Source organism: Sus scrofa, chromosome 7, assembly GCF_000003025.6.
Source record: "Sus scrofa isolate TJ Tabasco breed Duroc chromosome 7, Sscrofa11.1, whole genome shotgun sequence".
NCBI classification, from domain to species: domain Eukaryota; kingdom Metazoa; phylum Chordata; class Mammalia; order Artiodactyla; family Suidae; genus Sus; species Sus scrofa.
The window spans coordinates 1670695-1694450 of NC_010449.5; the positions used below are offsets into that span (position 1 = coordinate 1670695).

The following is a 23756-nucleotide window of genomic DNA, read 5'->3' on the forward strand; positions in this document are numbered from 1 at the left end:
ATTTAAAGTGTGATCAGTGCGTATTTAGTGAACGAGTGAGTAAGAAGTGAGTGAATACATAACAATGAAAGAGAAAGTAAGTCAAAGTGAGGGAGTAAATGAACTCCCGGAGACTTTTGTGCTGCTGTCCCAAGGTCAAGGTCGGTCCTGCCCTGTGTGTCCACCAGGGGGCGTGCCTCACCGCGAGGGCCACCTCCACAGGCTTCCACCTGTGCCCCTGACCGTGCAGGGACTGTTGCTGTTGGGGATTAACCTCCGAGGCCAAGAGCAAGTGTTTTAGAAAGCTTATTGTTTACTTGATTACAAAAGTAACGTGTGTAACGTGTGACCAGAGGGAATTAAGCCGAAAAGGAAACAGCATAGAAATAAAGAGTTGAGATCAGCTTGAACTCTTCTCAGTGGTACCCACTGCTCACATTTTATGCTTTTTTTTTTTTTTAATTTTGATTTTTTTGCTTTTTAGGGCCACACCCACGGCCCATGGAGGAGACCTGGTCCTGTCTGGGACGGCGGGCGCGACCTTGCCCTGGCTGGGGGTCGGGGGGTCCTGTCCTCCCAGCTGGCTGCTGAGCTGGGGAGCCGCTGGGAGTGACAGTGTTAGGACATGGGGTGAATGTTCTACTTCTCACTTGAAGCAGGACCCAGTCCCTTTTGCAGTGTCTTTATTCAAAAGCCATAAACTGATTGCAACGTGCGTGTCTCACCTTGCCACGACGTTTTAATCAAGTGGCGTGAGAAGCATGGAACAGGCACGCTGCAGGTCAGAGGCACGGATCGTGGGCAGCGGCGGGGTCTCAGGGTGTCAGCCAGCCTCTGGCCTCCGTCCCAGCCTTGAAGCAGGGCTGGTGACTGTCACCTCTAAATACTCATGTGGTTTGAAGGCGCCTGATTCCTGTTCACACCACAGGTCCCTCGGAGGAAAGCCCGCATTTGCTGGCCGTCTGATGATAGCGCCCTCCGTGTGGGGCTGAGCAGGGTCCCTGCTCCAAGGGCTGTCAAGCCTGGTGGGAGCATCGTCCTCCTATCGTTTCTGAGATCTGTCAAAAAGGCAGCCTGCTGCCCTCCGCATCTGTCCCTCTCCCCCGGGCCTCCACCCCGTCCCCGCCTGGGGCCTGGACGCGGCAGGGTGGTGAGGGGCCTGGTGCGGAGTCAGGCCCCTACCTCTGCTCTCTGCCCCCCTTCCTCGGCCTCTTACCAGTAAGAGGCTCCCGCTTGAGGTGGAGGGGGCTCAAAATACTGACCCTGAAACGCCCGGCCCTAGAAGGCCTTGAAGACCCCTGCGTAGTCCCCTGCCTTTCTGTTGAAGGCAGGGATCTTTCTTTCTGATCTTGGGTGTTTTCAGAGGTGACCAGTGTCCTTTGTGTGCTCGGACCCGTCCAGAAGTGACTTCCTTCCACCTGGAAAGCCTTCTCATGATGTCTTGTGGGGTCCTTTTCCGGGTGGTGTCAGATCACTAATAACGCAGAGCACTGGGGGACAGTGTGTCTCAGCCCTGAGGTCAGATCACTCAGAGATAACCAGGGCTGTCCCAGCATGCAGGGCGGAAAGGCACCTCTGAGGCATTCAGTCCAGGCCCTGCAGTAATCGTGGGTCGCTCAGCCATTGCCCGTGTGACCCTTGACTGTGGTGGGAAAAGATCAAAATCAGTTATTTGATGGGTCACTTGTCCTGCCCTAACTCCCCATTAGTACACACCTAACAGACACCATTGCCTGAGTCAGCCGTCTGGATGATACTTCTTTCCGAAACAAACAGAAATAACCCATTAAAAACACTGACAGTTGACAAAAAACGAGACTGGAGTTCCCGTCATGGTTCAGCAGTAACAAACCCGACAAGTATCCATGAGGACAAGGGTTCGAGCCCTGGCCTCGCTCAGTGGGTTAAGGATCCGGCGTTGCCATCAGCTGTGGTGTAGGTTGGTAGCTGTAGCTAATTTGACTCCTAGCCTGGGAACTTCCATATGCCACATGTGCAGCCCTAAAAAGACAAAAAAAAAAAAAAAAAAAAAAAAAAAAAAAGAAAGAAAGAAAAGAAAAGAAAAAAACCCCAAAAACAAACCCTGACAGTGGCTTATGGTCCTGGAGAGTTTAGCCTGTGACCTGCCTGCTCTCAGTGAGTGATCGGCCCTCCTCCCCCGACCCTGGGCATGCAACCAAATCCCCCGACGTCAGCTAGCTCCCTCGGCCTGCCTGTGGATGGTCCAGTTTCGCTGGAGAAAGAGCCAGAAGGGCCTCCTTCGAGCTGCATGTGGAAGGAGGAAGCGGAGACCAGCCCGGCTTCCGTGTCTCCACCTCGCAGCATCGAATCTCGACGTAACGCCTTGGTAGCCACTGGACCTGGGCACCTAATTGCGTTCACTCATTGGAGGAATTAATGTGTTGGAGTTCCTGCTGCGGCAAGGTGGAGACTGCCCCTGACTGCAGCAGCTCGTGTTCGATCCCCGGCCTGGGAACTTCCATATGCCATGGTGCAGCCATTTGAAAATCAAAAAATAAAATAAAAGGTGTCCTGTGTGAGTGCCGGGAATATGGAAGCCAGGGAGAGAGTGTCCACATCAGGGTAGGGCAGGGTCCATGTACTCAAGCTACTGCCGCTTATGTCCGAGTAAACGTGCTGGTGGCAGGCAGGCTTGCCTCCACAGCGGCTCCGCGGGGACGACTTGGGCTTTCCCTCCGTTACACTCCGGCAGGGCTGCTCCAGCACCTTTGGCGTTACCGTACTTTTCCTGCTCCGTTTTGTGTTGTAGTTCGATTCCTGGGATCTGAGGACGGGACAAAAATAAGGCAGACGTGGGTCTTTGCCTTCTGGGGGCTTAGTCAGTTGGCAGCTTTAAGGCAGGTCAGCAGGGGTAATTCAGAGCCACATCTGCCAAGTGTCGAGGGAGGGGACAGAGGTGACACAGGCGGCTGTATCGGACGATCGGGGGAGGCCAGCCGACGGGGACTCTCGGTTAGGTCGACCCCCAGGTGCAGGTGTGGAAACAGCGTTCTGGGAAGAGGAAGGGGCAGGGACAGCGCCGCGTCCGGTGGCAGAGGGCTTCCTGCTGCAGGCCGGCATTTGGTCAGAGGCTTCCCTGGGGGCCCTGTAGGATGTTTAGCAGCTCCTTGCCACCTCCCGCTGGACACCGTCACCTGTTGTGGCAGCTGACAATGTCCCCAGGTACTTCCACATGTCCCCAGCTGCATGAACCCCTCAGCAGAGACCCGCACGGTGGAACATCCGCAGGCACAGGCGCAGGTGTTGGTACCCCACTGAGGGCAGGTGCAAGGGAGAGGCCGCGGGCCATGGCTGGCGGAGATTCCAAAACGTGCAGAGGAGAAAGATGCCCACCAGACTTGACAGCCCCTGGAGACAAGGACCCGTTGGGGCCCCTTATTTTGTCATTTTCCCCGGAGCCCAGCGCTCCATGTCTGCCCCCTTCAGGCCTGCTGGCAGATCCCCAGGCCCGTGAGGGTGGGCTGACTGATCTGCACCAGGACGCCTCAGTGACTGAGGACTGTCACCCTCTAGAGTAAGGAGCCCTTTGTGTTTTAACGGGGCAGGATGTGGCTCAGCCATGGAGCCTCGGGAATTGGTCCAAAGGCCCGCAGAGGCAGAGGAGAGGGACCCTCCAGGCACAGCTGTGGGCCGTCAGCATCCCTCCTGGCCGCGCCAGCCCGCCTTCAGGCACGGTCCACGCCCCGCGACCTCCAAGTTAGAATCACAGCCACGTAAGAGCGCCTTTACCCCCGAGAAGGGCAACGCGCCCCGTTGCTTTGTGTTGAAAACTCAACGCACACGTCCCGCTCCCCAGGAAAGTCCAGTTCTGACCAGATTCCTGAGCCTGAACTTAAACTTCACCTTCACTCCCTCTCAGGTTAACCACAGCCTTCCCTGGTCATATTTTTAAAAATCTCAAGAGGAATTTTTCCCGTAAGGCTTCCAACTCAAACCAGAGTTGAGAGGGAGTAACAGCCGTGCGGCTCCACCTCTCGTCTTGTTATTGAGCATCTGTCACCCACCCTCTGCGGCCTGGTCATTCAGGAATGGGAAGGGGCTTTATTCCGCGTCGGAGGGGGCAGAAGAGGCGTAGATTCGCTGAAGCTGTAGAAACAGTGGTGAGAGGAGGGATGAATTCAACAAGGAGGAGGTTGCCAGGCAACCTGCTTGGTTGTCAGAGGGACAGAACCGTCTTCGGTGAGAACCCAGAGCCACCATGGCAAGTGCCGGAGCTGGAGAACATCTGTCTCACGGGCGGGTGAGGGCCAGCGCTTTTCCGAGGAACCAAGGCAGCCCTTCCACACACACGGACCACGCGGTACCCATGAGGGTTCTGCTCATGCAAGGAGCGGGGTGTCCTTGCTGATGGGAACATTTCGTGGCTTTTGCTTATTTTATTTATTTATTTATTTATTTTATTTATATTTTATTTTATTTTAGTCTTTTGTCTTTTTAGGGCCGCACCTGCGGCACATAGAGGTTGCCAGGCTAGGGGTCCAATCAGAGCTGTAGCTGCCGGCCTACGCCACAGCCATGCCAGATCTGAGCTGCGTCTCTGACCTACACCACAGCTCACGGCCATGCCGGATCCTTAACCCAACCTCAGGGATTGAACCCACAACCTCATGGTTCCTAGTTGGATTCGTTTCTGCTGCACCACAGTGGGAACTCCGCTTTTGGTATTTTTTATGGTTGTAGCCCTGGCTGTACATAACATTTTTACTCAGCACAATGAAATGCAGTCACCGGATACACCCCGATTGTCCCTACATCTTGATTTGCAAGCCTGGCAACGTCCTGCTGACCCGGTCACCACCACATGGCCAGGGTGGCAGGGGCGCTTTCCTGAGCAGGCAGGGACCAAGCATGAAGACGGCAAGATGTTAGGGTTTGGAGGAAGCTTAAGGCACGCGGGCCCCGTGCCTACTTTCCCTGGTGACGGATGTGGCTTCCAGGATGGATGTGAAAGCGCCCGCCTCCTCTGTGGCCTGAGGCCACCGGTCCCCACGGGACCTGAGCTCTATGCACTGGCCCGCCCCCCACTTCCCTCTGCTGTGCTCCCTCCTGTCCCCGCGGCTGGCACAGCACATTCGAACGTCACCACACGGGAGCACTCACCCCTCAGCCCGACCAGGGCCCCTCAGGACAAGGGGTGAGAGTCTCGGTCAGCACATGGCCCTGGAGGCGCTGACTCTGGAGCCAGATTCAAGGTGAACCCCAGCCCCCTGTGACCCTTGGCCTCGCAGCCCTGAGTCTCGGCTTCGTCATCTGAAATGAGGATGCTGGTTACACCCCATCCATCTGATTGCCAGGGGGTCAGACAGGCTCCTCGGGGGCCGGGACAGGTCCCCTGCCCTGAGCACCTGACTCTGGAAAGAGGCAGTGTCTTCCCTTTAGAGGCTGGTCTGTGTTGAAGTCGTGCTGCGCAGGTCAGAGCAAAACCCAGGACCCGAGGGCCGTGTGTACAAGGAGGCTGTGTTCACGCCGGGGGAGCCGCCGAGGAGGCAGCTTCTCCCACGGGAAGCCCGCGGCTGCTGGGCTGGGGTCTCCGGGCGGCCGACGTTAACCTGTCATTTGCCACCTTCTCACTGGGGTTGTCCGGGTCCGTGCTGATTTGATCTGCTTTTATTTCTTCTGAAAAGCAGCAGGCCGAGCAGCCGTGCCAAGGTGGTACTCGCAGTAACAAAGCTGTGGCCAGAAGAGAAGGGTCTCCTCTGTCACTGGTGCCAGGATTTCTCATCATCCGAGGCTCTTGCTTAACACCCAAGACAGACGCGCGGCAGGAGAGAGAGAGCCAGGCGGGCGGAAAGGTTCATCGCTGTGCACACGGGTGCTGCTCCCTCCACGGGGCCAGTTGTCATGCAGAACACGTGCCACGGGCGCCACACGCTGAGCATCCCGATCCCTGTCTCCGCATCCGTATTTGGATGAAACTCCTCTGCGTCTTTAAAAGTGGAGGAGAGGAGCTCCCGTCGTGGCCCCGTGATTAACTAACAAACCTGACTAGGAGCCATGAGGATGCGGGTTCGGTCCCTGGCCCTGCTCAGTGGGTTAAGGATCTGTCGTTGCTGCGAGCTGTGGTGTAGGTTGCAGACGTGGCTCGGATCCCGCGTTGCCGTGGCTGTGGGGTAGGCCGGCAGCTGCAGCTCTGATTAGACCCCTGGCCTGGGAACCTCCACATGCCTCGGGTGTGGCCCTAAAAAGCAAAAATAAAGGAAAGTAGAGGTGAAAGTTCCCACTGTGGCTCCGTGGGTTAAGGACCCGAAGTAGTCTCCGTGAGGATGTGGGTTCGATCCTTGGCCTCACTCAGCGAGTTAAGGATCCGGCGTTGCCGCGAGCTGTGGTGTAGGTTGTAGACATGGCTAGGACCCTGCATTGCTGTGGCTGTGGTGGAGGCCGGCAGCTGTAGTTCCAATTCGACCGCCAGGCTGGGAACCTCCATAGGCTGCAGGTACATCCCTAAAAGGGGGGCAGGAGAGGAGAGGTGAGGGTGCCCAGGCAGGGCTGCGGCCCTTGAGGGCTGGGAGAATTCTTGATCTGGGTGCTGAGCGCTCGGGGAGCCCATCCCACGAGAGGCGTTGCAGGCACTACATTCAGCACGGGTCACGTGCCATTTGTCAAAATACAGACACTTTTAAAGAGCTTCGTAAGTTTTAAAAAGTCAAATAAAGGTGATTCTGGGTTGGGAAGATGGGGGGTTGCGATAACTAAACAACAAACATTATCCAAAAGCAGTCAGGAGAGTGCGATGGTGGTACCGCGTGGGCAATCACCCGCTTCCCAGACTAGCCGACCGCCCCTGGGGCAGTGGGTCCCTCTGCCTTGGCCGGTGCTGTGCCCCTGCCTCTGCCCTGCCCTCTCACGCTCTGTGGTACCAAAGGGCTGGTGACAGTTGTCTCCCCAAGTTGACGGCCACCTTGCAAGAGGATAACTGTAGCTCATTCACCCTCCGCTCTTCAGCCTGCAGGGCTAGGAGGGGCGTGTGACGCCGTTCTTTCTCCACCAGGTGGAAGGCTGTGTGGACTTGGCTTTCAGGTCCCATGGAATCCTGGGACCACGGGGGTGAATCTCAGAAACACACCAAGTGAAAAAAGTCAAGCACAAACAGCACGGATTGTGTGATTCCATTGATAGAACATTCTAGAACAGACAAAATTAACCTATGGTGATATAAAAAAATCACAGGGCACCCGGGGTGACAGAAGTGGACGAGTATGATTGGGATGGTGGCTTCATGGGTACTTATATTTTTTCAAAACTCCTCCAACTTTTTTTTTTTTTTTTTTTTTTTTTTTTGCTGCACCCATGGCATACAAAAGTTCCTAGGGGAGTTCCCATGGTGGTTCAGGGGAAACAAACCTGACCAGTATCCATGAGGATGTGGGTTCAATCCCTGCCCCTCTCAGTCGGTCAGATATCCGCCATCGCCATGAGCTGTGGTGTAGGTTGCAGATATAGCTCAGATCCCACATTGCTGTGTGTAGGCCGCCAGCTGCAGCTCCGATTCAATCCCTAGCCTGGGAACTTCCATGTGCCACGGGTGCAACCCTCAAAAAAAGTTCCTAGGCCAAGAATCAAACCTGTGCCACAGCAGTGCCAACACCAGGCTCTTAACCACTAGGCCACCAGGAAGCTCCACAGTTCCTCCAACTTCATGCTTAGAATGAGTGGCTGTATGTAAACTCTGCTTCCTAAGGTTGAGTAGCCGGAAAAAACATGAGTGCTCTTGCACAGTCTTGCAAAAGTTGTACTCTTTCCTATTTGAGCCGCTTCCCTCTGGCTTCCGCTGTTGCCACCGGTATCCATGCCCCCCCAGGCCCGGGTCCCTCCATGCTGCTACCCCAGCAGGACGGTTTGCCCACTTCCTCCTCCTCCTCAAGCCTCCCTCCCAAGGCTCCTCCCGGGGCCCCTTTTCCGGCTCTTCCCATCGTCGTTCGTCCTGGATGGTGGGGACCCCTGGGTCCCCCCGGGCCTCAACCTCTCACCCACGTCCCCCCTGCCGTCTCCCTTCCAAAGAGAAGCTAAGTGACCCCAGCTCTCTCTGCTCAGCCCCACACCCAAGGACCCACCTCAGGAGGACACCCCTGCCCCGTCCATGACTCTCTGCCCAGACCCCAGGAGGGCCTGTCCACCCCTCCAGCTTCTGGAAGGCTGGAGAAAACCTCGAATGTTCATTCCCTCCATCGCCCACAATTTACGTGCTGCCTCCACGCACATCTCAAATCCACGTGCTGGGCCCCACCTTCCCTGGCCCCTGGATGAAGCCACCGTGACGCAATCTGGAGTGCCCCCTAGCAATCCTCAGCCTCCCCTCCCGCCACCCTCCAACCCGTGTTCACAGGACAGCGGAGTAAAACTGTCCTGAATTTGCCCGGTCACTGTCTGCTTGGGAGCACCTCAGCAGCAAAGAGGACACGGCTTTAAACCCTCTTAACTGTCTTTTCTTCCGCTCCTAAACCAGGGCATGGGATGCACATGGGGAGTGATGGGTGATGACACTGAAAACGGAAGTCCCCAAGTCCACCTGCCTCTGCGTGGTCCAGACTGTCCACTCCCTGGCCACGTCCCCTGGGATCCTTCCCTGTCCTGCCCTGGTCACACCCTCGCAGTGTGGGTTCTGAATCCCGTGCCCTCACAGGGGGCGCCTCCCCTGCAGGGCAGCTGTGTTTCCAGGAGGTGCGTAAACACAGTCAGGATGGGAGACAGTGGAATAAATACACCGAAGTGAGAAAAGAGGGGACCAGCTCACCCAAGAGCCCTTCACTGCATAACGCAGAGGGAACTGCCGGGATGCCGCCCTGACCCTGAACACGACCCTGCATCGCAGCAGAGAGGAGGAGGCAGCAGAGCCCGGGTACCACTGCTACCGCCGGGTCAGTTACCCAGTTCCTGAAGGGACACGAGCTACCCTGGAGCAGCGATCTTTGCGTCACGGCTGCAGCCTTGGGGCCTGGTTCAGAGCTTAGCAGCTAAGACGCGCCAAGAGAAGGCTAATTCCGTAAGTGGATGGCTTCGAAGTCAGAAGAGAACTCACTTGAACAGTCTCGGGAGGTGTTTCAGGCTGTGGTCATGGTTCTGTAGAAAATGTGACTCTTGTAGAGTAACATATTTCTGGAGTTCATTGAAAAAAACCACAATGATTAAAAAAGCATCCTTTTTGAATATTAGTTCTGCACGCAACAGCAAGCAGTGTAGGACATAAGATGCAGGAAGAAATTCACGAGCTTAAAGGACACGGAAGTCTTTGCCTCTTGATAAGGGTCATATGAAAGCAATGGAAAGTCTAAGTAGCTACTGTTTTTCCCTGATAGGAACTATCTGGATTTCCTTTACAGCGAGAGCAGTTTTTACCCAATTTCCTAAATATTTCAGCTAATGTATCAAATTTGCATAGAAGATTGAAGTTTGCAGTGTATTTATTCTTTGTGCCGGGATAAAATATTTTCACTTCTAATTTATAGGAAACTTAATACACCGGCTGAAGCAAAAGATGTGTGCCCGGGATTGTTGTAACAGGTTTGCAAATAAAGGAAGGGCTGGCGTAAGAACTTTGAGAAACCTCTTTCAGTAACTTCCTCTGGTTCCTGCTGTGCAGGCTGGTTGTGTATTTTTTTATTGTCGCTCCCCTGTGCTGGAACCCCCCCTCGCCCCCACTCCACAACATTTGTGGCGTGTCACACTGCCCATCACCCTCGGGCAGAGTCACTTGTCTGATTCACCCTCTCCCCACCCCCAGGCCGGTCCCCTCACTGTGGCTACCGACCGCTTTGGCAGACCCGAGGGCTCCTGTGTCACAGTTCTGTACGCGTACTTAGAACCTGCCAGGTTAGATGAAGAAACGGCCTCACACCGTGTACCCTGAGCGTGTCTGCGAGCCATCGACCTCGCCAGGTTCAAGTTCAACAGGGCCTTCCGTATCCTCAGGGGCTTTTCTTGTTTGTTTTCAATGACACATAGTATATTTCTCATCCCCAGCCAGATGTCCAGGCTTTTGTGGCCATCTCGGCTTCGGCAGTGACCTTGGGGGTGGACAGGGTGTGGGGTTTGTGCCACGAGACATAACTCAGCACGTCCTGCGGGGGGGGCCCAGCTACATCCTGCTCCCAAGTGGTTCCAGGCTACCTGCTGCCTTTTCGGGTGAGTTTACTCGAGACTGTGAATCATTGCCGATGCCACTCATACTGGCGGGGCCTCACCGCCAAGGCCGCGGACACAGCCTTGAGGCTGCAGGGGGGCGTCTCCGAGAGGAGCCTCCAGGCCTTTCTCATCCCTCGGGTCGGGCTCGGGGACAAGTCGGGAGCCTCCATGGGCAGAGCCGCGAGGCCAGGGCAGCCACGGACTAGAGACAACAGCCCCCGCCCTGTGGGTTGGCATTACTACGGGCATCACGGGCGGGCACCAGGCTTCCGGCCTGAAGCTGCAAGAACAGCTGTGGTCATCGGGCGAGGGTGGTTCCAGGGTGTGAGGTCCGCACGTGGCCCCGTGACCACAATCTGTTTAAGGAACAGACTGTGCAGAGGTCCCCTGACACGCTGGACATTTTTGGATGAGGTCTGAACACCCTTGGCTGGTAACACCGTCCCCCCTGGCCCCCTCCCCCAGTCCGGCCGCCACTTGCTCTGGGAAGCGGAGGCCGCGTTTCTGAGTATAAAACGCCGAAGAGTCTGGAAGCAGGGGCCCCCAAAGTGGCACCCACGAAGCCCGGCTGCCTTCCCCGAGTTTGCTTCAGCTGGAGCCCGGGAGGCGACGGGCGCAGCAGGCCGGCCCTGGACGTGGACTCCTGCCCCCCGGGGCCCTGGCCGGCCTCGGCTCTCCGGACCTGCCCTGTCACTGTTGGGGCTGCGCTGTGCGGAACTGAAGTTCTCAGTTTTCATTTGGTCCAGTTGGGCATCAGCAGTGTCCACATGCCTAGGAATCAATGTGGCAGAAGGGGGTGTGTGGGTGTGTGGGTGTCCCTTTAAGAGCTCCACAGGTTCATGCAGGTATATTATTTATCATGTTATCTTCTAACAGCCTTACTCTGGCTTTCACAGTTAAGTCTGCAGTCCATCTGGTGTGGGTTTTGTGTAGGTTTAAGGCAGGAATCAGCTCTCATTTTTTCCCGTGAGTTCCCGAGTGCACAGAACCACTTACTGAAAATGTCTTCTCTTCACTCCCAGCTTCGAAGGACCACGTTTGCCATAAATGTAATGACCATGTGATTTATTTTCCAAAGTGATTAGGTTTTGAGATTAAAAGAGGGCATTGCCGACACTTGCAACAGGACAAGAGGCATAAATAGGCCTTTTTGAGTTGGGACGCCGGTCGCTCGCCATAAAGCAGGGCCCGTGTTCTGAGGCTGTTACTGGGCTCCCCGTTCTGCTCCATTTCTGAACATCTTTGCACCAGAACCCACTCTGTCTTACTTCTGCAGCCTTAGAGTAAGTCTTTTTTCTTTTTTTCTTTTTACGGCCACACCTGTGACATATGGAAGTTCCTGGACTAGGGGTCAAATCAGAGCTGCTCGAACCCCACATCCTCATAGATACTATGTCAAGTCCTTAACCCACTGAGCCACAGTGGGAACTCCTAGAGTAAGTCTTGATGCAGTTGAGTATGTTGTGTCTGGTTCTTCTTCCAGACTGCCTTGGATATTCTTGGCCTTTTTCATTGTTGTGCAAATATGAGAACTAATTGCCATGTTTCACCCCAAGAGCAAAGCAAGTTGACCACCTGGGTCTTTATTTTTTCCTATAATTCTGACACCCCTTCTCCATAAAAAAATACTCTAGAAATTCTTATTAAGTCTCCTGATGGTGAACACTCTGTTTCTCTGAAAATATCTTGAGGGATGCTTTTCCCGGGTGTGGACGCGTTCTCGGCTGGCAGGGTTTTGTAGTGTTGTTCTTCCCACCACGCTGAAAGAGTCCTCGGAGCTCCTGGCGTTCATGCTGTTGACGCGAGTGCTGTCCTTCTCACCGCCGCTCCCGTGCAGGTGCCTTTTCTGTTTTCTTCGGTCGTTTCCGCTGTCCTCTGCTAGGATCGCCCTTCGGTCTCCGTTCTGCTGCTTTTCCCCGGATGTACGCGTCTCGTGACTGCAGGGCTGCTGGCTTGAGCGGGACTTGGGGACGCTGTGAACTGATGGCTTGTATCAGCTTGGCGTCCTCGCGTTGAATACCAGGTCTTTACACATTGTTCTGCCTCCTCCTGACTCTCTCTCTTGTTCTGTGAAGCGAGCGTCTTCTTATTCCTTTGAGTTTCCTGTCTTTCCTCTTATGTTTCCCATCCCTTCGTCTTTCTGGGTTTTATTCAATATACGTTTCCTTCTGGAATAAACTATGAACGATGTCTTCTGGCCTCACAATTCACAATCCCTCTTTTGCTACCTCAAATTTGCTAATAAATCTTACCATTTAGTCTTTATTTCTGTATTTTTGAGCTCTGGTATTTCTGTTTGCATTGTTATCAAAGATGTCTCTTTTCCGTTTCTGTTGCGTGCCGCAGTGTTTAACCCTGTCCTTGGTCATCTTGGGGTGGGAGCCAGTGTCGTTCAGCCTTCGTGCCGAGGACTCCCCTGTGTGGGCACCTGTACTTCCGTTTCTAGTATCGGGGCCGGGGGGGCAGGGGGGGCAGTTTTAGTCTGCGTTGTTATGGCTCCTCACCCATCCAGTTGTCTTTGATCATATGCTGGCTGTGGTATCAGAAAATCTGATTCTAAAAATTGATCTGTTGGTCTAGTTGTTAGGACTTGACGCTGTCACTGTGGCAGCCCGGGTTCAGTTCCTGGTCTGGGAACTGAGACCCCACATCAAGCTGCTGCACACCACAGCAATAATAATAATAATCTGAGGTTTATGGGTGATCTTCCCACAGAGATAGTTTTCGTGTTTGTTTCTGCCGTGTGTGTTTGGGCAGTAGCAAGCGGGATGAACTAATCCAACTCTAGGGACTGGAATTTTCCAGTCTGCCCAACGACTTACAGCAGGGCTGCATCCTGATACAGTTTCCTCATACTTGTAGGATGCCAAGCAAAAGCACAGGAGGTATAATGGGGCCCCCACTCTTGACAGGTCCCAGCTCTGCCTACCTACCCCTGAACGTTATCAAAACCCCTGCTGCATGCCTCATTTATCTCTTTTGGATTGGAAAATGTGCCCTATTTTGCGCTGGATCTAGTCGCTGCTCTGGAATTTACTAGTTGTTCTGATTCAGCAACTGACGGACAGTCTGTGGGCTTCTTCCCTCAAATATAAAAGGAGGATTTGAGCAGCGTGGCTTGGGGCCCGCCATTCAGTTTTGACTTGACGAACAGGACTTCCTCTAAATTGCTGAGCAGATTTTAGGATGAGGACCCAGTGACGTGGCTTTGCTTGTTGTGGCTAAGAGGAACCGGGACATGGGAGGTGCTAGAAAGAACCTTAAGAAAAAGACGTGAGACTTTCTGCTTTTGTTCCGTGGCATCACTCCCTATCATCACGGACCACCGCACTGTCGGGCCAGGGGCCCCCTTGGCTGGTCTGAGGCCGGGGAGCAACAAGAAGAGGGCTGAGGACAGGTTTGCAGAACCTTAGGAAGCTTTATTAACTGGCCCACGAGCTTTGTGGGAGCAAGAAAATGCAGCACGTCAGGCCCCGTTCCAAGGAGCATATTGACAGAGGTTTCTATGAATCAAAGCACCCCCCCCCAGCGATCTCCCACTGCAGCATTGCATCAAGCCATGTCATTGCCATAAAATCTGTACCAGATGCCAGCTGTGAAGAGCCTTGATCGGAAATCTCGGGAGAAGCCATTCGCGACGGGCTCTCTGCTCCACCTCTTTGCTTAACAGTCTCTCCTGTGATGCTCTGCTTTTTGTCACTCCTTGGCACCTTTCATGATATGACAGACACCTGCTGCTTGATTCCCTGTGACCCCACCCAAACCCAAGCAGGAAGGACCAAGGAGAGCAGAAAAGGGAGGTCAGGTTATCGCCAGGCGGCCCTTCGAGAGTGTGACACCCAAAGGGCTGAAATGGGACGCCGGGCCTGCAGCGCACGCGGTCGGGGACGTTGCCAAGGCAAGTCTGTCCGCACAGCCCGGGCCCTTCATTGGGCTGCTCCTGTATGTCAATAGAATATCCGCTTTTAAGCCTCCCTCCAACAATCTGGGTGTCTCGCTGAGGGCCTCCAGAAGTCTGTCTGTAAGACAGGTGACCGTGTGAGCATGTTCCACTTGCCTCTCAGGAAAAGCAGAGCAACTGCTCAGGTCGCTACATGGTCAAGAATCTACACATCTGATGATTTCTTCCTTTCTCTAACCTGATGCTGGATTTGTTTTTTCAGTACGGAAAAAAGAAGAACAGGTGCCCATGCCAAGTTAACGGGTGTAAACAGCCAACAGATCTGAGCTTACAAAGGAGGTTAAAAGATTTGTTTTTGGAGAGGAGGAGGGGTATTGGTAAAGACAGATGAGAAGGGTCGCCATGAAAAGGTCGGGGGAGCCCTAAGCGTGACCTTGCATCTCGCCTCTACGGGGAAGAGAGGCGGCCGAGGAAGAGGATGTTGGAGGAGGGATTATGCCGGATGAAGAAAATGAACGGGTGGTCAGCGATGAAATCCTCCTCTGGCATCAGCATGGCGAAGACAGCGATGCCCGCGGTGGCAGCGGCCGCCTCCGTGCCCTCCTCGTTCACTTCCACGAAAGACTTGTGGACCACCTTGGATATGAAGAGGTCGCGGGCTTCCGACATGCCAGTCAGGTCAGCCCTGCTGCCAAAGAGATCCTGCACGCCCAGGCGGGCCAGCGGGGCGTTGAGGTCGTAGCTCTCCTCCAGCCTGAACCTGGGCAGGTGGACATTGACCTCCAGGAGCTCCAGATTGTCAGGTTTGGTCCACTCACGCAGCTTTTCCAGGGTCAGGTGTTGCTCAATCTGGAATCAGAAGGGGCAAAAAGAAGAGCTGAAGCCACTTTATGGACGTGTGAGGCTTTAAACCATATCGAGCACTCCCTGGCAGGGCACCGCGTTAAGAGCCCAGCATTGTCACTGCAGCGGCTCAGGTTCTATTCCTGACCCGGGAACTTCCACATGTTGTGGGTGTGGCCAAAAAGAAAAAAAATGGTTAAATAGGTAAAGCATTCTTGAAATGAACAGATCCGTAATACCAGCTGCTATTCAGTTTCCTTCATGTCATGCGCCAAAATCGATTCCACTTTCAATAAACAGAGCTGTGTCCAAGCCACCCCGGGCCCACGCACAGGGACTCTAGAGGTGAGGTCCCTCAACCCGCACCCACCCACCCAGGACTTCGGGTAACAGAGAGAGGCCGCCAGGGCTGCTCCCACCCTGATGGGTGGAGTGGTGCAGAGGAAATTGAAAGCTTTCTCTCCTCATTCTGGACTCCAGTGGTCACTCTGGTCACATCCGTGAGCCTCACACAGCCCACGTCATCGCTAATAGATTTGGCTCACGGGTAAGAACAGAACCGACCCAGTTCCTCCTCTGATGAGAGAAGAGCAGCAGCGCCCTGGAGCCCTGCTGTGAGCCCTGAATGCGTCACCTCTAGAAAGCGCTTGGCACACAGGACGTGCTAGACAGTGTCAACCACTGTCGGTACTTGATCACCGCTACTGCTCGAAGCAGAACCACATTCCCCTCTTCCCCTGATGCTGATAAGTCCTCTCGTGAGGCTGCAGACTTGGCTTTTCACAGTCAGGAGACAAATATGGAAATACCACGGAGAGAAGAAACCCACTGGTTTAAACACACGGTTTTGACAAACGGCTGATCTTAGACCCCTTCCCGATGGCACGTTTGGTGGTGGGGGGCAGAGGGGAAAAGCACACAACGGGCCAGAGACGCTGGAGAAAACCCCCCTTCACAGTTTTGCCTCGTCCTGGTCCCAGCAAGAGACACCAGCACCCTTCGCTTACGAACAACAGAAGCTGCAGCCTAAGGTCACGTTGGGAAGTGGGCTCTCCTGCTAACTAACGAGTCACCTGGTCTTTGTCGAGTAGCGACGGGACACTTAAGGCACAATCTCTGTGCACTGGGTGAGAAGGAGCAGTGTGATAACATACATGTGATGCAACTGTTTGCTCTGCTGTTCGGGGAGTTGTAACTTTCAAATCTGTTTCAAGAAAACAATCCTCATTTACGGTGTTCTCCCTGAAGTTTGTACCTTTAGAGAGGAGCTGCCTTAGTTTGTACCTTTAGATGCTCCCGCCACGCTGTTGGGTGACGGTAGCTGAACAGTAAACTCGGGGCTTTGCAGGTGCCATCAGTGGGCACAGAGACCCAGGAAGGACAGCCAGCTGACCTCAGTCCGCACAGCCGAACACTTACACGACACAGTGTCTCTCTCACACACACACCCCGAGTCCGAGCATCACATGCAAACAGCAGGGGAGAGGCCGCACCTTCCTCAGACCCGTGGACTCGTCCTCGATGCTGTCCGGCAGCAGGATGACCATGCTGAGGTCCTTGCCCTGATAGGGCAATTCCAGCACCCGGCACTTGAGCTCCTTGATGTAGCCGAATGGGAATTTCTTCTTCTGATACATCATTTTCACCGTTTTGCTGTCTTTCTGAACAGTTGAAAAACACATCGTTTACATGATTATCTGCCTGCCTTTAGAGCAGAGTCATTTCATCGGAGCGCAGCTGATTCTCAGTGTTGTGTGAGTGTCAGGTGCACACAGCACAGTGATTCAGCTCTGCTATTTATATTAGCGATACGTCGTCTTTTTCAGATTCTTGTCCCTTACAGGTTAGTACAGAAGAGTGAGTACCTTCCCTGTGTCCTAGAGTAGGTCCTTGTCGCCTATCTGTTTTACATCTAACAGTGTGTACGTGTTAATCCCACATCCTAACGTATCCCCCCCCCACCTGCCATCCCCTTCGGTAACTGTAAGTGCAGTTTCCAGTTTTCTACATCTGTGGGTCTGTTTCTGTTTTGCAAAGACGTTCATTGACATGCTTTTTTTAGCGTCTCCCACGTAGAAGCAAGAGCGTGTGAGATTTGCCTTTCTCTGTCTGGCTCCCTTCGCTCGGCGTGATCCTCTTGAGGTCAGAGTCCTGGGCGATCACCTGGCCTCACCTTATTCAGCCTGAACGGGGCATCCTTCGTGGCCTCTGTCATGAACTTCTCCTGCCAGCTGCCTTTGAAATAGATGGCATTCACCAGCACCAGTTTAGTGGCGCTATCAACCACACCTGATGCCAGCAGCTCTGGAATTTTCCCTAAAAAGATAAAGTTAGGTTTGAAAAGCCCACCTATCAGAATTCCAAATTTGAACCCACTTTTGATTAGCTCTGAAATGTAATTCAAAGGCTTCCTTCCACTTAACTTTCTCTGACATAGTAGGAAAGCCCAGAGGGCTTCTACTTTAAATAAACCAACTCCAGGGCGGAGCAGGCTGGCACCCAAACTCCCGGGAAGGGGCCCTGCTTCAGAACGTCTCTGCATGTCCAAAGAGCTCAAAATAAGAAAATCCTCCTTTTCTCTGTGTGTGATAAACATAGGCCTCATTTTGTGAATGGCCATTCTTTTTCAAGGAAAAAAAAAAACCTTTTTTCCCCTTAATTTTAGGGCCACACCTCTGGTGCATGGAAGTTCCTGGGCCAGGGGTCCAATGGCAGCTGCAGCCGCCGGCCTACACCACAGCCACAGCAACACGGGATCCTTAACAAGGACCAAACCCACATCCTCATGGATACGAGTCCGTTCTTAACCTGCCGAGCACGACAGGAACTCCAAGAAAGAAAAATCCTTCTCCAAAATGCTTTTGGCCACCAGTAAAGAAATCCCTTCCTCACACCCTCCAAGGGGAAGCCAAACTCTCGCAGGAAAGTCTTAACAAACATCCCAAAGGTAGGACGGCTCCTCCTCTGAGCCACGGGCCCCACTCATGACACAGTGTCCGCAGTCCCCTGTGGAAGGAGCTCGTGCGTCCTGTGTCAGCTCTGCCGCTCTGTGGCCATGATACAGTCACAGGTCGGAAAAGCAGCCTGAAGGGACTCAGCCCCCGCCCCCCCCCCGCCCACACCCTGGCCCCAATTTCCTAGAGAAGGGGGTGGCAAATTATTTATGACCACAGTCTCTTGTAAATATTGACTTGCAAAATTTTCATCCCTTTTATTTTATATTCAATATTAGTTTTAAGGGTTTTTGCTTTGTTTTGTTTTTGGCCATGCCTGCAGCATGCGGAAGTTCCCCGGGATCAAACCCGGCCTCAGCAGTGACATCGCTGAATTCTTAACCTGCTGAACCCCTAGTTTAAATTTTTTTTTTTTTTTTTTTTTTTTGGTCTTTCTAGGGCCGCTCCCGCGGCATATGGAGGTTCCCAGGCTAGGGGTCTGATCGGAGCTGTAGCTGCCGGCCTACACCAGTCACAGCAATGCCAGATCCAAGCCTCGTCTGCGACCTATACCACAGCTCACGGCAACGCCGGATCCTTAACCCATTGAGCAAAGCCAGGGATGGAACCCGCAACCTCATGGCTCCCAGTTGGATTCGTTAACTACTGAGCCACAACAGGAACTCCCCTAGTTTTAATTTTTAAATGTAGTTTGGGGAACTTATGGGGAGAAAACATTGAGCCTCTTCAGATAAAGCATGTTTGCATTTCCGCTTTGAGGAATTTCTACATTTGAAACCTGTCTGGGAGTTCCCGTCGTGGTGCAGTGGTTAAGGAATCCGACTAGGAACCATGAGGTTGCCGGTTTGATCCCTGGCCTCGCTCAGTGGGTTAAAGATCCAGCGTTGCCGTGAGCTGTGGTGTAGGTTACAGATGCGGCTCGGATCCTGAGTTGCTGTGGCTGTGGTGTAGGCCGGTAGCTACAGCTCTGATTAGACCCCTAGCCTGGGAGCCTCCAGATGCTGCTGCAGGAACGGCCCTAGAAAAGACAAAAAAATAAAAATAAAAAAGCTGTCTGGTCCTGGGTAGGACCGAGGTGCAGGGTCAGGCTGCAGGGTGGGGAGGGCAGAGGAGAGGGGGGCCCGCAGGGGGGCGGCGGGAGGAGGGAGGCGAGGCCCGGCGTGGATGACCGGCCGCCCTCGCTCACCTTCCGTCTGCTCTTTGACCCACTCGTTTATCGCCTTCCGGGCCTCTTCCGAGGCCCGCAGGAAGTCCACGCTGGCCAGTTCAGCCCCGTAGGTTTTCTGAGTTGAAGCTAAGAATTCCTGTGTGAGACAAAACACTTGTTGTGAATAACTCCTCCTACATGCAAAAAGGGTTTTCTAGAATCCTTAAAAGCAACAGAAATTATCCCCAAAGGCATGTTTCATGTCACCAGAAAATTCCAACGCTTCTACTTTGTTTTATGACAGTGAAAGCGGTGGAACATCCAACTGGCAGTCTCCACCACTTGCAAGCGTGCGGTTCAGGAGCTGCGGCGCCGCCTAAAATGTACCAATTCATTTCGAGCCTTTGACCAAGGTGCTCACAAACAGGCAGATCCTGAGTGTGCTTGGAGGTGAGTTACACGTCTCACTCTTGCTTCAGTAGAACAGCCAAGGTCCGTCTTTTCCCCGTGGAGGCTGAAAGTGAAACCGCACCCTGAATGGGAATCCTCTCCGTCCTGTTTTCATTCGGGATCACGTTTTTCTGAAGGCTTTTACAGAAATCAAAACTGGCCTCTGGGACGGGATCATGCTGGGAAAAAACCGGCATTGCCTGGTGAGGTTTAGAGCCTGAAGACAAAGTACTTACGGGGAGGAAGTGATAGGTTTTTTCGCCAAACAACCTATTAGCGAGTTTCAGGATATAGGAGGCTCCACACTTGTTGATATCCGCATTCAGACTCTGAAATCGTGAATGAATGTCCTTGACAGTGTCGAAATGGAGAGCCTAAAATAAAGAAAACATTATCTCTGTAGCCATTTATTGTGAATTTAAAAATTGCTTCCTTGTCATGTGCTCCCATCAAATTAAATTCACATGTTTTATTGCCAGTTGGTGGCCCAAGACTAATACTTCAGTCTTTTTTTTTTTTTTTTTTTTTTTGGTCTTTTTGCCATTTCTTGGGCCGCTCCTGTGGCATATGGAGGTTCCCAGGCTAGGGGTCGAATCAGAGCTGTAGCTGCCAGCCTACGCCAGAGCCACAGCAACGCGGGATCCGAGCCGTGTCTGCAACCTACACCACAGCTCACGGCAACGCCGGAACCTTAACCCACTGAGCAAGGGCAGGACCGAACCCGCAACCTCATGGTTCCTAGTCGGATTCGTTAACCACTGCGCCACGATGGGAACTCCCTTTAGTCATTTTTCATTGGAGAACAAGTAACAGAAAATCCAAAACGTGTAGCTTTGTGAAACAGGCTACTTACATTAGAAACTTTTTATATCACTTCTTTCTTATAATGATTGTTCCACACATATGAGTGGTTAATAAAATATTTATACAAATCTGCTTTTTCCCCAAAAAAACATAAATGGTAAGTTCATATGCATATTCTGTATCAAATATAATTTTATTGAAGGTCTCAGAAATAGTACAAATAAGATTTATCAGCTATACACAAAGATATTACAGATTAAGGGTTTTTTTTTTTAATTGCACTATTAACATCAGCAACTCACTCATTTAAAAATAACTTCTTCAAACTTAACTTGGAAAAGTTTAATTCCCCATGCCTCAGCTACATCAAGAGTCCTTCATGGTTTTGTGAGGCCTGGCACAGTTCCCGCTGTGGCACAGTGGGTTAAGACTCCCACTGCAGCGGCTCAGGTCCCTGGGGAAGCTCAGGACAGTCCTGGCCAGGTGCAGTGGGTTCACGGATCAGACGCTTCTGCAGCTGCAGCTGCAGCTCAGATACAGTCCCTGGCCCAGGAAATTCCATAGGTGTGACCATAAAAAACAAACCAACACAGGAGTTCCCGACTAGGAACCATGAGGTTGCAGGTTCAATCCCTGGCCTTGCTCAATGGGTTAAGGATCCGGCGTTGCCGTGAGAGGTGGTGTAGGTTGCAGACAAGGCTCAGATCCCGCATTGCTGTGGCTGTGGTGTAGGCTGGCGGCTACAGCTCCGATTCAACCCCTAGCCTGGGAACCTCCATATGCCACAGGAGCAGCCCTAGAAAAGGCAAAAAGACAAAAAAAGAAAAAAGAAACCCAACACAAAAACACAAAACAGCACCTGGCAGGTGGTGGGTGCTCGGAAAAGACCGGATCGGTAAATGACAGCCTGCATCTGAGTGTATCGTCCCTGGGGCTTTTCCTAAAGTCTGGCCTCATGAAATGTAATGTATCACACAATGCACAACGCTGAGCACAGAAGCCCAGTTCCACAAACGCGCTGCCCGAGCTCAAAAGCACGGCTTTCCGGTTCAGCCTGTGGTAGGACTCAGCAGTGGCACTGGGCTATCGCTGCTGGTTTTGCTGACCTTGGACATCTGGGCCTCCGTGTTGCCTCTGGTCCCCAGAAGGATCATGGCCAGTGCTGACGAAATGCTGAAGGGGGAGATGAAGATGTTCCCAGCAGGATTGCTCTCATTCAGGGCGCGGAACAGGTCCAAGGCGAAGCGGGTGTTGGCCGCGCTCAGCTGCTCCATGGCGAAGCTGCAGCACAGAAGAGCCCAGAGCTGCTGGCTGCCACACCCGCGCCAGCAGTGTCACTTCCCCACCTCCTCCTCAGCCTGGCCAGCCACCCTGAGACACCCGGGGCTTCTGCTCTCTTCTTGTCCCAGGAGGGCAAAAACCCTCCACGTGCCCCAAAGTGCAAGGTGGGGGCGGCCGGCCAAGGATTCGGCAGTGACACGGGGTCAAGACCTGTGGCCTCAAGGGCCCAGGTGCCTGGGAGGGCTCCCCTGCGACATGGGGGGGGCACATACCTCCCACCCTTCCCTTCAAGCCTCTGATTCACTTGAGCCATGAATCCATTGCCCACATTTATCTGAAAGAGGCTGTTGCTATTAGAAAATCATAGCTGCCTGCTGCTCTTTAAAGCACATTCCAGCAAAGGAGGAACAATGGCCCTCATTTTGAGATTCACTTGCTAATGTTTGAGGGGTTACAGGCTGCGAGAGTTGAAAACCCAACCCAGGCCCCAAGTTAGGCTGGGCGGCGGGGCAAGCAGAAGGTGACAGGTGTCCTGTCACAGCCGCAGGCAGCTGGGACCCCGCAGCTGAAGCCCTGCCCTTGGTCTCCGCTCGGCCAGCCTGACCCAACTTCCCCACCTGAGCTCTGCGCTCAGAGCCCAGTTTCCCCCGAATACACGGGGGAGACGCTCAGCGTGTAGGTAATAGGATGAATTACTGCTGTTGCTGAGGAACATCCGGGATCGCACTGGCCTCCCTGCCCCACCTCGAGCCAAGAAAGGAGAAGCGGGCTGCGTGAAAACTGCCACAAAAAAACTCCGGGAAGTAGGGAGAGAAAACTCCAGTTTCGGTTCCGCCTTCGGGCCGCCAGGGAGCGACCTTCGTCCCTGCAGGCCGCCCGGCCTTGGGCCCCGGTTGCGGCGCGGGAGCCCCGGGCCGGAGTGGCCACGGGGCCGGGGGCCCCGCGGGCGCTCTCGGATCGACCGCGCCGACCTCCCCGCCCGCCCCACCTCCCGCGCCGCCCGCGGGCCTTACCGCAGCTCAGCCGCCCGGGCGGGATGCGAGGTGCTGGAGAGCGCGGCGCGCGGACTTTATAGCGGCAGGAGGGAGGGCGTGGCCCCTGCGGGTGGGCGGGGCGGCCCCGCCCGGGGGCTTCCTTCCCAGCAGTCCCGCTGGGCTGGGCTGGGCTGGGCACACGGCTCTGGCACATCGCGCTGGGCGTCTCGGGCTGGGCAGGCCTCCACGCAGCGCTCTCAGGGGATCAGCACTTCTCTGAGTTCCAGGCAAACTCAGATCTCTGCCAATGCTCTGATGGGCCATTTCTTACCAAGGTGTGAATGACAGAGGTGGCATAATGTGTCACCACTTAGAGGAATCTTTTGAATCTTATCTATGCACTCCAAACGCTCGGATTATTGGGGGGAGGTGATAAAACAGAATCAGTTCTGGAGTTCCCGTCATGGCTCTGTGGTTGACGAATCCGACTAGGAACCATGAGGTTTCGGGTTCGATCCCCGCCCTTGTTCAGTGGGTTGAGGATCCGGCGTTGCTGTGAGCTGTGGTGCAGGTTGCAGACACAGCTCGGATCCCGCATTGCTGTGGCTCTGGCGTAGGCTGGCAGCTACAGCTCCGATTAGACCCCTAGCCTGGGAACCTCCCTATGCCGCGGGTGCGGCCCTAGAAAAAGCAAAAAGACAAAAACCACAGAAAGCAGACTCAGTTCCAAACCACATCCTTGATGTCACTGTCTCTCAGGTACCAAGCTCAGCCCGGAACTCCCCTGGCAAGTGACGACTTTGCCAGGCTGGGTCAGTGTGCACACCACACACCACGACAACACCGTCTCCATGAATAAAGGATTTCTTACCCATTATACGAAAACATAAGCTGTCCAGCGTAATGTTAAAATGCTAAAACTAGAATGACTGTAGTTGAATAATGAAAGCAGTAACTTTCTGTGAAGTTTCTTGTTTATTTGTTTGTCCTTTAAATGCCTGGGTGTGTAATTTCACCAAAATGTATAGTACTTGAGGGTATGAAACGATTCTGCCATCTTGACACTTCTTCCCTGCTTTCATACAAATCTCAACATGCAAGGGGGACGAAGGAAAAATCCTATTTTTTAGTTAGTATGGATAATATAGTGTAAATGGGTTTGTGGTTTTTTTGACTCCGAGACTTTGTTTATAAGAAAAGGAGCAGAGAAGATTAGTAATGACAGATAAACATACTCTCCATAGTTTTTAAAAAAGCAGCAAGAAGGTAACAGCTAAGAGTGT

At 53.4% G+C, this 23756-nt stretch overlaps 1 protein-coding gene across 1 annotated transcript; it reads right to left on the reverse strand.

Moving 5' to 3' along the window:
• Nucleotides 13518-22619, reverse strand: SERPINB1 (serpin family B member 1). The gene is made up of 7 exons (XM_003482119.4): nt 22513-22619; nt 21325-21499; nt 19651-19788; nt 19004-19121; nt 17037-17179; nt 16357-16524; nt 13518-14869 (listed from the first exon to the last, which is right to left on the reverse strand). Exons 2-7 carry the CDS (start codon nt 21490-21492, stop codon nt 14468-14470), a joined length of 1137 nt encoding a protein of 378 aa, XP_003482167.1. The 5' UTR covers nt 21493-21499; nt 22513-22619; the 3' UTR covers nt 13518-14467.